The following is a 13,646-nucleotide window of genomic DNA, read 5'->3' on the forward strand; positions in this document are numbered from 1 at the left end:
GTTCAGTAGAAGAGCTGACTTTGCCAAACGGCTGCCGGTTTCGTACAGAAGTTGAGCTTGTAATCAGTTAATCTGTAATTTTAACATGGGTCAATGTGCAGCTGTAAAACAGAGAAGTTGTAGCAGAATGGAAGACGGCATAAGGGCAGTTCTACTGACTCAAAGTACATCAGGATGGGAAGTATTATTTTGTGCCTCCCCCTGGAATCAGTTAAAAGTCCCACTACTTCCCCGTGTTTCTGTTTCTCTCATTTTCCGTCTGTGTCAAGGCAGCGCTGTCAACAAGGGGCGTGTCCAGTGTGGTGACGCGAAGGTGTTCCCGGCGCTGATAGGCTGTGCGCTCCCGCTGACGCGAGGTGTAACTTGTTGCTGTGAGTTTGTACGGTGGTTGTATGTTGACCGTGGTGGTGTCCAGTGTTTAAAAGCTTCTTTTACCATGAGGACTTTTCTCATAATAGTCAGTTTTGTTTACAGACGGAGACGGTAGTCATGGAGCCTGAGAGACGAGGCCTGAGAAAAGGCGGCGACTCTAAAGAGTCGGAGAGCTGGAAGCGCCATATCATCCTCCAGCTGAAGAGTCGGGACTCGAAGCAGAAGAGCCGTTTTCAGGACCTCATCCGCTCATGTAGGCTGTGCTCAATCTAACCCTTCACACCTAGCTATACCTTTCTCTGCCTGTGTTTTACAGTGGACTAATCACCTGTACTGTCCTGGGCAATGTCGGTTATGTAGAGCAGGTTTAAAAACCTCTGTGCAAATGTCAAATTTCTTAGTGGACGCAAGTTTCCCAGACAGTTTCCTGCCAGTTTGAGTGAACTGTTTGAGTTTAAAACATTGAGCAAAATAATTAATTAGTTTTGCAAAGACCATATTTTAATGTTTTATTGTTATAATAATCATTTAAATACAAATATAGTATGCTACATTTATTGTACAGGGTGTGTATATTTTCACATTTCAATAATAAAAAAACAAAGGCACACCATGTTTTCTATCTCTTAATCTCTGCTTCTTATTTCTCTCTCTCTCTCTCTCTCTCTCTCTCTCTCTCTCTCTCTGTAAATTTGAAATAAATTTGAGAGAAATGTGTATGTGCAACTATGGTTTGTTTACAGTAAGAGTAACAGTAGATATGGTGATTCTGTCAGTCAAAGCCCAGATTTAGTCCAGGCTTTAACACTTAGCTGTGAACAGTGAAGCTCATCAACACGTGGTTAAGCTGTTAACTCAGCTCAGACCTAACACAATGTGTGTGTCCTTTGCAGATGTAAACTTGCTGGAGCGCTGTTCACAGAAAGCGTTCATCACCAAAGGTATTCTCTCAGCCACAAGGTAATAAACAACTTCAGTCTATTTACTGCTGTTACTGATTGCCAACACAATAATGACCTATTAAACCGCTGTCCCATTTAGCATGGAAATTATTCACTGAAGCCTCGTGTTAATATTGACGTTAATCTTTAAAACTGCTCTGAATGAGAATTCCAATTCAGTAACTCTTTATTATTACTTAGATAATTAGATGCTTTTAGAAATACACTAATGGGTCATTGATTACAAACACATACCTTAAAGGTGTGCTTTACAGATTAACGGTTACCCCTAAGCTCATGTGTTACTAGCCGTTCTCAACACTGAGTGTGGTGCTGATACATGTGAATTTGCAAAGAAACATTGCTGGGTTTCTAGAGGAATTTCTAGAGAAATGTGAGACTCGAAAAAATGTGTCTAGGAAGGCAGCTCTAAAATATGAGTGCGCTCTGTTATCTGTTAACTTCATTTATCTCATCTTAACTTTCTCACCAAAACTTCTGCTCCTTGCTTTCATAGTTTGACAGTTTATTTTGTACACCTCTCTTGACCACTCATTGGTCATTTAGTCAGTAGCGTATATCACAGAAGTGCAATTCTCTCATTGTAGTTTTGACTGTATTACACTGAAATACATTCATGTTAATGTTACATTTTTTGACAGTATTATTTTTGGGGTGTATCATTTAAAAAGGTGTAAAATCATTGCATTTTAAATTTTAGTCATTGACTTTATTTAGTAAAATTAACTATAACATTTCAACTGTTGCTCTAGCTTTTCTAGACTGTCTTAATGTACACTTCATAAGACACAATTGAAGTCTACAGTGTGGTGCTCTAAAACTTAATGTGAGAAGATCTGCCTAGGTGTGCTACAATGTTTTATATTGCATGGATCTGTAAAATTTCATCACCACCTTATGTAATTTAACAAAGCATTTCTTGAGCCAAATGTGGGCTTTCCTGGATAGCCAGATAAATTAAGCCCACTGTCAGAACTGTCCAAAAAGTGGAGCTGAAGAACATACCTGGCCAAATAAAGGATAAATATATAATAATAATAAGCTTATTAATTATAATTTTGTCATTTCCCATTGTCAATTTGTATTGGTGGAATTCAATAATATACAGCTACTTTTCTTTGCGAACTCAGTTTGCATTTGCTCAGTATTTTTTCCTCATGATAAGAATGTATTATTTATTTGAGTACAGGCCCCTGCTGCTTCCCTCATCTGAGGATGCATTGTCCTCTTTGAAGACATCCACTGGTGAGGTAAGAACATATGCTTAAGCAAAGCCTTTAGTGCCATTGCTTCTATCCAAGTCACTCCTGGAATTTACTAACTGCAGTTTCCAGATATTATTTTGGAAATACATTTCTTTTCTGAAATGAATATAATCCAGTAGTTATATTATTATTTTTTTTTTTGCCTGTGTGAATAATTATTACTCACGTCAAGCTTCCAGTATGGAGTTTTTTTCACAAAATAAGACAGGAAAACCCAGATCCTGTATTGATCACTGTTTTCAAAAAGAAAATTATTTTCTTTGCATTGATTATTACATGGCTAAAATAATGGACACAGTAGGATCATATTGTTGTCTGTCAGTTGCCTTGAACCTAAAGATCATGCTCACACTAATGTGTGAGGAACCTTATGAAAGAGTCGACAGCTTGATTGCACACAGATCCTCTCTGACACTGTAAAAAAAAAAAAAAAAAAGCGCCAGCAAGTCTGAACAAGCCGATGTTGCTGCATTGCACTGATTGCTTTGCGGCCTAGTGAGTTTTTTCTTTTGCCTGTTTTGTAGCTTGCTTACAAAGTAGTGGAGCTGCAGCAGCAGATAAAAATCAAGGAAGCTTTACTTGACAAGCAGCATGCCAGGTAAGTCTTTCTGTCAACATGCAACATTCTTGTTCCACCATATTTGTGAACCAGGTATATTTCATACCATCACTTTCCAAAGGAAACTTTGTCTCAATGTAGCCATTATTATTTTTCACTTTAAATGGTTCTACACTATTTCAAAACATCAGCTGTTTTTACACTGTTTGAAAATGTCAGGCTTGACATTTTTGCATTCTCAAGTTAATCATTATGTCAATGGATTTAATTTGTTTTCTTACATTGAATATATGTAATTTCTTTCACTCTCCTAGTGCCTAGGTATGATATTGTATGAAGATTATCATTGATAGCGATATCATTGATTTTGTGTTTTTCTTGTCTTTAATTCATATAAATTAATATATTTAATGATGTGAGAAATTAGTTTCTTAATCCTTCTGTTATAAAAAAGGGAAAAAATTGGTTAATGCATGTAACACAACACCAGTCAATATCATGGATCCCAGTTATTGTTTTAATTGTCTGGAACAGTCCAAACAAAACACTTCGAAAGATATGTGTCACACAAAAACATTTGTTTAAATGTTGGTGTTAATGACCATGGTGCAATTATATTTTAGTAAAGAATACAGGCCCCAAAATTTGTGATATTGAAATAGTGCACATCTATGATCTGCTTCAGAACCAACATTCAGCCTAATAGTCCAACAATCATTCACATAAATTCAGACAAATTCAAAATAATGTTCATAATCTACCAAATAGAAAGTACTTCAAGAATACAAAGACACATTCATAACAATACATTAATAAGGCCTTATGAACAGGGCAATAAATATTATAAAACATGCATTCAACCTTAGAAACTTATTTATTATGAATTGTTAATTTAATGCACTTAATGTTCATGATATAATTGTGTTACCTGAAAATAATAATAAAATAAAGTCTGTGAAACTCAGTCAGGCATATTCTGGATAAAAATAAAGGTGTTCTATAGAATGTGTGGTGATATCAATCAGTGAGGGACTAAAGAAGGTTAAACATTCATTCATTCATTATCTGTAACCGCTTATCCAATTTTGGGTTGAGGTGGGTCCGGAGCCTACCCGGAATCATTGGAAGCAAGGCAGGGGCACACTCTAGAGGGGGTGCCAGTCCTTCATAGGGACACACACACACACACACACACACACACATTGTGTGCATATACATCATCATAAGCTTAAAAACGGAACTGTATAAATTCACATGGAGTTCAGTACAGTAAGAGTTTGTTCTCATTCATTCATTGATGTATTTTCTCAATCAGCTCTTGTTTTTTTTATTTTTGAGGATGTAATACTAAAGTTTTGACTGAAGCACTGAAGTTGTGTGGTGTTTTTTTAGGTTGAGTGAGATGGAGAATGAGTTGGGGGTAGTTCAGTTGGAGCAGGGACGGCTGCAGGGTAGTGTGGCTGAGGTTCAGGAGAGGAATCAGCTGCTGAAGAGTGAGTACGATGCTCTGCTGGAATACTACCAGAACACAGACACAGTTTACCGCAAAGAGAAGCTTTATGGCTCTGAACTATTGGAGGACATGATCCGCTGGAAACAGCAGGCTGCTGCCCGCATGAACTCCCGCAACGAGAGGAGAGTCAGGTGAGAGAGAAGAAGGCACAACAATCCTTCTCCAGAGGATTTTTCTTTACAAGAACTTTGGAATAAACCTGTATGGATCATTTTTGAAGAGATCTCAGTATCTCTGGGTCTGGTAAGATCATACTAGGTCTGTCCCAAAACCTAGTTAGCTGTCTAAGTAGGCTCTGACCTCCTGAGGACATGCAAATATATTATTATCCATTAACCACCAGGACACCTGTGTTATTGTGATATAATAAACAAGGACACATGGGTTTATTGATGTAGCGCATGATTAGCACCACTCCCGGAGCATTGTGTTAAACAATGGAGAACAAGTGAGGTATTTTGCATCTAAAATAAAACACTGAGGATTAATCAGCATTGAATCACAACTGACAGCTTGAACGTATGGTCAGATCTATTCTGTGCCTTCTGCAAATTGTTTTTAATATTTCAGAGCCAGAGAGGCTGGTCTTCATAAAAAGCTGGAAGTTGCAGCTAATAAGAAGTTGGACATTGATGAGTAAGTGTTTATTTTGAATGATGTCTTTACATTTTTAGTAAGGAACAAGTTAGAGAACACTACTGGGACTCCAGAATCTTTAATAATAGTTTTCCAGATAACCTTTAAAATCGATCAGATTAACTCTACATTTTGAATGTCATGAACCATTGACTGTATGGATTCAAATTTTCCTATGAAATATTTATTATGTTAATCTAGGAGGCAAATTTAACAATGTCTTCACTTTTAAATTAGTGTAATGTTTTAATAAATTAGCAAAATGTGCACAGAAATCCCATTGATTTGAATATAATTCAATATATTAATTTTGATTAATTAAATATAATAAATATAATTTAATTAAGATGTAGACATCAACGTGATCTGATATAATATGGTTACATGATATACATTTAGCAACTCTTAATTATTATTCAATGAACTGTGAAGCTGTAAGCTTGTTTAAATTGTTAATTTTATTTTTAAATCTGTTTTTGTTGTTTTTTGTACAAATGATATCTTTGGTCATTATAAAATGGTGATATGTTTAAAATAGTGGGCTTTTAACATTGACGCTCTAGACAAAAACATTACTTCAGATAACTTTGTGATGTTATGTTATTAGAGGCTTCAGACACTTTGTGAAAAGTCACTCTTGAAAAAACTAACGAATGGTGCATTTCACATGAAACCTCTCTCAATGATTGTCATTATGTCTTAAAGGTTTAACTATGCAGAACAATGGAAAAATAGGTGGAATTTCCATTTAACAGCATAAATGTTGTTGTTTTTTTGGCCACTTGTACCCTAAACCTATGTAAACACAGAAGTTTAATATTTCATCCACTTCAGTGTATTTAAGGAACATCCGTGTCTAATCTGAGTCTGCCATGAATAGATGAAGGGAAGGGTCCGTACATCTTTGTTGAAGCAATTGTGTGCTTCTTATCAGTGGTCTTTCTATGTGGGACTTCAGCTTTCCTTTTATCAGTTGATTGGCACTTTTCATTTTTTTGTGTAGTGTGAGAGTGAGGTTGACAGGGTGACACAGACATTGATACAAGGTCACAAAATTTCACCTATTTTAATACCATTTCAACATGTCCACATTTACTTACCCTTGTTGCCACATTAGGGCTGTTCCTTTAATTAGCTTAAATGAAATGTGTTAGAGGAGCCCTCATAACTGAGGGTTGAAGTGAACTTAACTTTTGATTTCAGCAGAAGAACTTGCCAAGAAATCACTGCAAACAAATTAAATTCCATTAATTTATTTACAAAGATTTCTTGTTATTTTCTAGCTTCTTGAAATACTTAGACACACTTATCAGTATCTGATTTATTCTTATAGACTTTATCAAATTACTAAATCAGAATCCTGTCAAATATTGCAGCTGTCACCTCGTGTTTTTTATTTATTTATTTTTTTTAAATCTTCAAGCTGCCATTTTGTGGCTGATATTGAAATTATACAGATAGTGATACTGAGCAGGATGTGTATGATGCACACAGATGCATACTGAGCATGTTTGTGAACACATCTTGTTGTGTTGCGTCCACAAATGCAAAAAAAAAAAATTCTCAAAAAATAAATATAAATATATAATAATAATAAAGAAAATTGAAATTTTGGGTCCTCAGACCACAGGGCAGTTTTTCACTTTCAAAACTACAGCCTTTGGGCTCCTCAGTTCCCAAACACTTAGAGTTTTGATAATAGAAATGACACAGCACAGTGGTAAACATTCCCCTGAATCAATTTTTTAAGTATGTTGTTGGCATCACATTAAAATGGGCAAACTGTTTTTGGAAAAATATCAAATTTCTTAGTTTAAATACTTCAGTTGTTGTCTTTAAGTGTCTAAATATCTTAAGTAAAATATAGGATTTAAATGATTTGCACATCATTACATTCTCTTTTTATTAAAATTTTGTGTCCCAGCTTCTGTAGATCATGCAACAGAACATTTTTAGGAATTGAGATTGTCAATATCCAACATGAAAAAATGTTTTTATCATTTTTGTTCATAATTTTAGAGCACCACAAAGTGCATCACTACCTTCATCACCTTTATCAAAGAGGAGTGAGAGTGGGGAGAGGTTGGAGAGAAGCCATGGGCGACTTTTCAGGTAACAGTATTGATTGCAATTCATTAATGCCGATAAGTAAGAATGTCGATACCTTGTGATGCCTGAGCCATCCATAGCTGGGATTCCAAGAGAGCACCACAACACTCAGCTTGATGCTAGGCTAATGGAAGTGTCTGACAGCTTGCGTTATACATATATAATATATCTTTAACATATAAGAAGACAAAGAATGATATATTTAAAATCATTGTTCTAAATAATAGATCTGTACCACTGTGAACAAACTGGTTATGAACCATAATGCTTCCAGTCAAGTCTATTTTCACATAATTCATTCCTCTTGTTGGCAGGTCAGCTTCTGCTACCTCACCTCGCATTCTCAACTCCCTCAGAGATCTATTTGAGTAAGTAACCTTTCTTTTTTGTCCATTATACAGCCAAATTCACTCTTAGTGTGTGCCACAACAATTGCATTTAAACCATTTTTAAAATATATATTTGCGTACCCAGTGTTCCTCCCAAAGATCAAACATGAAGCTTCATATAACACAGCTCCAGCACCATGACCCCAACCAAAACTACTGTCCAAACAATTATGCCAACCTGTTGAAAATGTGTCTAATATATCTAAAATAATGTCCCACAGCTCATACTAACTGCATATTAGAGTAAAGTTAACTAAAAATGTTATGGTAGTACTACTGTTTATTTAATGTTTAGACACCTTAAAAAATCTGTTTTATCCCAGCTGTGAGAGTGGTGAGAAAATATAAGTAGCGGTGTATGTCCTGCTTTTTGTCTTTATTGTAAACGTGTCTGTTGGCTTTACTGTAAACATGTGAATAAAGGTTTTACAATGATTCATTGGTACAATCAACAGATTTTACCAATTAATTATAAAAATATGGGCCTTTGCTGCAAACACAGCCTGAAAGCAATGTGTTCAATTCTTATTATTCTCAATACTGTCAGAATACCTTCAGAAGTATACTAACCAACTATAACACTATACTTACTTATTAATGACAGATATGCTGACTTAATAATATAATCATTTACCTGTTTGTGGCTCCACATCTATCCATTTCCCAGTAAAGACTGAATTAGTCATAGTAGTTACTATGTATTGAACGTGAGACTCAACAACACGTATCATGTTGAATATTTAGAATTTTGGCAGTTAATTAATATTTGTGTAGGGTTTACTGGTGTATGTTCAGATATGTAAATTTAAATATATAAATTAATTTAAATATATTTAAATGCACAACAGAATGATGTTGTCCATAATGTATCTGAAATTAGTTAATAATTTCATTATTAAGAGTGTTTACAAACTTAGGAATACAAGATAACCAGCTATTCCAGTGCTTATAAATACAACTGCAAATACACTCAGTCAAGTACAAGTGTTTTTGTGTGTGTGTGTCTTTTTTTAGAAGGAAGAGACGAGGGAATTCAGTGTGTAGTTTGGAGGAGGATCTCTACACTCCTTTAGGAATCTGTCTTGCTGCTAGAGTTCCAGCTAAAGCCATTTATTCAGTGGTAAGTGTTTGAATCATGAGTCAGCTGTTAAATAATATTATATTAAAAAACCTCAGATTTAATCATGACTCAGTTCGGTTTGGCTCTTCTGGTAAAATTCAATCTGATTTAAAATACAAACAGGACTACATTTTGAAAAGAGTATTTTATTTTGCATATGTTTGTGTCCATACATTTCATACTTTTATCCTACAATAGCACCTAAAATATTTTGGATATTGAAGTCCTGGATTTAGTTCATTGTTTTGAAACAAAATGTCATATGAAATGGCACTTATTTTTACTAACGATTTCAGGTAGGCTGTTGATTTACTTATTACAAAGAAAAAAAAAATTAATTATATGTTGAGCATGGTCTTTGCTGACTTTTGCAGTTTCCTGATTCCATCGTGCATTTGTATACTTTTGAGATCATGATTCCATCAGTGGACACATGTTTACTGACATGTTGATGTTTGTGCTAGTACAGTTTAGCTGGAATACGTTTCTGGTTTATCTCACATAAACAGTCATGAATCGGATGTGGATCTGAAAGTGTTTTGCTGTAAAACATTTTTTGAATATTTTATTATGTAACCTAGAAAGTTCATACAACATTATCAATGGGTAAATGGTTAGTAATATACTAGTACTTTTAAGGCATAGGCTTTTAATAATCCTTTTTGGGTTAGTTAATCAATGCACTTAGATCAGTTGTGATGCATTAATGCAGTGGTTCTCAAATTTTTAGACCAAGTACTACCTATTATCAAACCCAGTCCTCCAAATACCACCTCCTCTTATCACAGAAACATGTGTGTCCTTGGGTCTTCCTACATTCCAGAGTAATAATTATAAAATAACAAGTTATAGAAATTATACTATTCTAAAATTATTACAAACAATTACAGACTGAAAAATAAATAGGCCTAAACTGTATGGTTTTTAACAGAACTATACACTTATGAAAACAAAGTATCTTTAGGAAATGGTATTAAGTTTTATGAATGAAATAATAATGAAACGATAGGTCAATCATGTATTTATCAATTATGAGCTTTAAGATGGAATAAAACACTTGGAGCAGCACTTGAAGCAGGTGCTTGGCAGCTCTCCAGGAGGTGAAGAACTCTGTTTTAGGACTCTAATGATGCGAAGAATGGCCAGGTTTTTTTTTTTTTTTTTTTCTTTTTCTTTTTCTTCTTTCAGCTGAGGGTATTCTTCTTTTTCTGTTGGCGTGTACAGAATTCTTGCTTTGCTTCTCTCTATTTTTGTCTCTGGATTTTGCCCTTCTTGGTTCAGGAGTATTTCTCGCTGTGTTGTCGTGTTGGTCTCTGCTTGTTTCTCTGGTTCCAGCTTTGCCCTTTCGTAATAATGTCTGTAGGCTTTCTGTACATGGATTTTGCAAAATACTGGGGGATTGCATTCCCTCCCTGGAAAACAACAGACAAACACTGCCTCCCTCTCCCCCCCGTTAAAGATGTAATGAACTATGGTGTATGTTGTTGTTGTTGTGTTCTATCATGCACGGATTTGATCAAACCATATATATGAAAACTGTGAAACATTATGTAGTTTACACATTAATATTTTAGATATTCAGTTATTAATTAAGTCCTTTTCCAGTTATTAATTTAAGTATTGAATAAGTAAACTTTTCTAGGTCATCTGGCATACCACCACTTGCTTGACCGTACCACCAGTGGTACTTGGACCACTGTATTAATGTATTTCTGACTCAATAGTACTGATTTTATGTTAGTAGTCATTGAAAAGCTATACTGAGTGAATGGATTGACTGGTAGAAAAAAACATAGAGAGAGTGATAGACAGATGAGACATTTTTGCTTTATGTGCAAACTGTTGAAAGGAAGCTGGTGGTCCATGGTCGGTGTGACCATGCTGGGACAAAGACTCAAGTGTGTTTTATGCAGAACAGTGTTCTTCTGTGACACACTGCAGCTCTGTGCCACACTGCACACACACACAGCCATTTTCACTTCTACTCCACACTTGAGCAGTAGAAGCTGCAGAGGTCATGACTTCCTTAATTAAACAAATGTCACAATTTGCATATTGTATGCTATTTTAATCAACTGCAGCAATGTGGTTTATATATAAATTCTTTCTGTTTCCCTCATAAGTCAATGAATGCTGCCGGGTTTGAGTATAATTTGAATAAATTCAGTAAACACTTTATAACCTGCTGCTCAAAAAGAAGCTCAAAATGAAAACCAAGCACTACATAAGTAAATAAGATATGAATAACCTTACAGTAATGTACAAAAAGACATCACCCTTCCATTTTCTTTATTTTCAGTTACTATGGCCATTAAGTAGAAATTATCAATATGTCAGAATATGTTAAAGAGATTAGTTTTTAAAAATATGTTATAAAGAATTCATTTGATTTTGAATTAAGGGGATATTTAATAATGAAATTAACAGAAAATTATTAACACTAGTAATGAAAATTATTAAGAAATTTATATATATATATATATAAAATCTTTGAAAAACGTAATGCCATGTTCATGAAAAGCATTGAAGCTGTAATGAAGTCAAATGAATGACTAAATACAGAAACATTGGTTATTTATTTGTTGTGATTCCTATATCATTTTAATTTGTTTCTGTTTTTTTTTGCTTGACACTGGAATATGAATAATTTTATTCTTAGTACTTCTACATTTTTGTAGGAAAAGATCTTATTGATATTTATCAGGATGTTGTCATCCTTTCCTATCTGTAGGAAAGCAGTTAAATCCATGTAGAAGTGTACAAAAGCGATGGAAAAACAGTGATGTGAAAGCGAAGAAAAACATGACTGCCTCAGCAATTGGGTCAAAATATCTGAAAGAAAACCTGACAAGGTCCGTCGTATTGCTGGCTTGTGGGGCACTAAGCTGACAGAAGCAAAACAGCTTACTCTCAAGGAATGCTACCTATCCTCAAAATGATGTGATTTTCTTGTATGGAAAACAACATCTCAGCAATCTGTATTAGTGCTTATGCCTCTCCTCATGTTTATACTAAAATAATATGACTATAATAATATAGTCAGACACTAAAAATGTAACAGTGCCCTTTTTAACAATTTATAGTATTCTGGACTATGAGTGGGTTACGAAAACATTCATTCATTCATTATCTGTAACAGCTTATGCAGTTCAGGGTCGCGGTGGGTCCAGAGCCTACCTGGAATCATTGGGCGCAAGGCAGGAATACACCCTGGAGGGGGCGCCAGTCCTTCACAGGGCAACACAGACACACACACATTCACTCACACCTATGGACACGTTTGAGTTGCCAATCCACCTACCAACGTGTGTTTTTGGACTGTGGGAGGAAACCGGAGCACCTGGAGGAAACCCACGCGGACACGGGGGAGCTGGCCCCTGGAGCTGTATGACTGTGACACTACCTGCTGCGCCACCGTGCCGCCACAATGTGTATTTCATATAAATTAATTATGATACCATATGAAACCTTTGAAAGGCTGTTTATCTCTTTACTAATTTACTTTAATTTTTGAAAGCTACAACACAATTTACACAAGTTTTAAATTGAAATCACAATCCGATAGAGTAGAATGTCTTTGTCAATATGCAAATAAATCTTAAACTGTAATTTGTTAATTCACTTGAACCTTTATTTAATAGACAAAGAGGAAAAATATATGGCGAATTGAATTCTGTTTTTTAAATATGAGCTAATTTTTAAATTAATCTCTGTAACACACTCAAGAAAAGGTGGGACAGAGTCAATCAAGATTTTTTTTTATATAGTGATATGTACTCTCACACAGCAGCTTTACAAACATTGAATTAAAACAAAAATTACAACAACACTGGTCGTTTTGCCACAGAGGCCACAGTTTACCACTGGGTCACATCACCATGTCTTTTAACTGTATTGTATTATTTGGGTAAAAATACTCATTCATGACTTGAGCTGCTCTAAAGGCAGTGTTGTCTGATTATCCTCTTCATAATGCGCCATACATCCTGGACTGTTAAGCATGCACACACTCTGTCTATGAAGCCACACTGTTGTAACTCATGTAGAATGAGGCTTTTGTATTGTCCTGGAGTTCCTGGGAAAAGTTGCTGTCTTGACAGCAGTGTATAGCTATCCAATATACCAACATAAGGCTCTGTATCAATGATAGCTTCACAAATATGCGGTAAATATGGCTTCTTCTTTGCATTTCTACAGTTGCATTTCTTGATGTAGAAGTGGACTGCGTTAAGTGACATTGATTTTCCAAAGCACTTCCCAGCACATTTGGAAGGCTCCTGACTCATTGAAGCTTTTCATAATATTAGGAAGTGTAGATGGTGTAATAACCTACATTGTTTGCAATCTTGCATTAAAAATATCCAGTTTGAACTGGTTGACAATCCTCAAGCATTATTTTTTTTACATTTATACATAAAATACAAATTCAAAAGAATTCCAATCACAGATGATTTTTGTGGCATTTTAAAAAATGTCAGAGGTTTTCTGGAAAGTTTCCTTTGTAAATCACAATCAGAATATTGGTTTGAAAAAATGCAATTAAGTATTTCCCATGCTATTGTGTGTGAATTGAGTGTTTCTCTATCGGTGCAGGATGCTCATGAACAGGGAATCAATGCAGTGAGATTCAGCCCCAGATCAGCACTGCTGGCCACTGGAGGCACAGACAGAGTCATCAAAATTTGGGACATAAAAGCAGGTAAACCTCAGCAGAGCAGTGA

At 35.2% G+C, this 13,646-nt stretch overlaps 1 protein-coding gene across 3 annotated transcripts in view; it reads left to right on the forward strand.

Annotated features, from left to right (window-relative positions):
- Window positions 1-292: 292 nt before the first annotated feature.
- Window positions 293-13,646, forward strand: part of LOC136692145 (protein Atg16l2) — a 29,219-nt gene continuing 15,865 nt past the window's right edge. For 2 of the 3 annotated variants that reach the window (XM_066665288.1, XM_066665307.1), the window contains exons 1-10: window positions 382-625; window positions 1,266-1,332; window positions 2,524-2,584; window positions 3,124-3,197; window positions 4,551-4,802; window positions 5,242-5,307; window positions 7,327-7,419; window positions 7,731-7,784; window positions 8,820-8,925; window positions 13,519-13,624. In XM_066665288.1, coding sequence (XP_066521385.1) covers window positions 490-625; window positions 1,266-1,332; window positions 2,524-2,584; window positions 3,124-3,197; window positions 4,551-4,802; window positions 5,242-5,307; window positions 7,327-7,419; window positions 7,731-7,784; window positions 8,820-8,925; window positions 13,519-13,624 — 1,015 coding nt within the window. In that variant the 5' untranslated portion in view covers window positions 382-489. The other variant, XM_066665297.1, reaches the window with a different exon arrangement.

This window comes from Hoplias malabaricus, chromosome 1, assembly GCF_029633855.1.
Source record: "Hoplias malabaricus isolate fHopMal1 chromosome 1, fHopMal1.hap1, whole genome shotgun sequence".
Taxonomy (NCBI): Eukaryota; Metazoa; Chordata; class Actinopteri; order Characiformes; family Erythrinidae; genus Hoplias; species Hoplias malabaricus.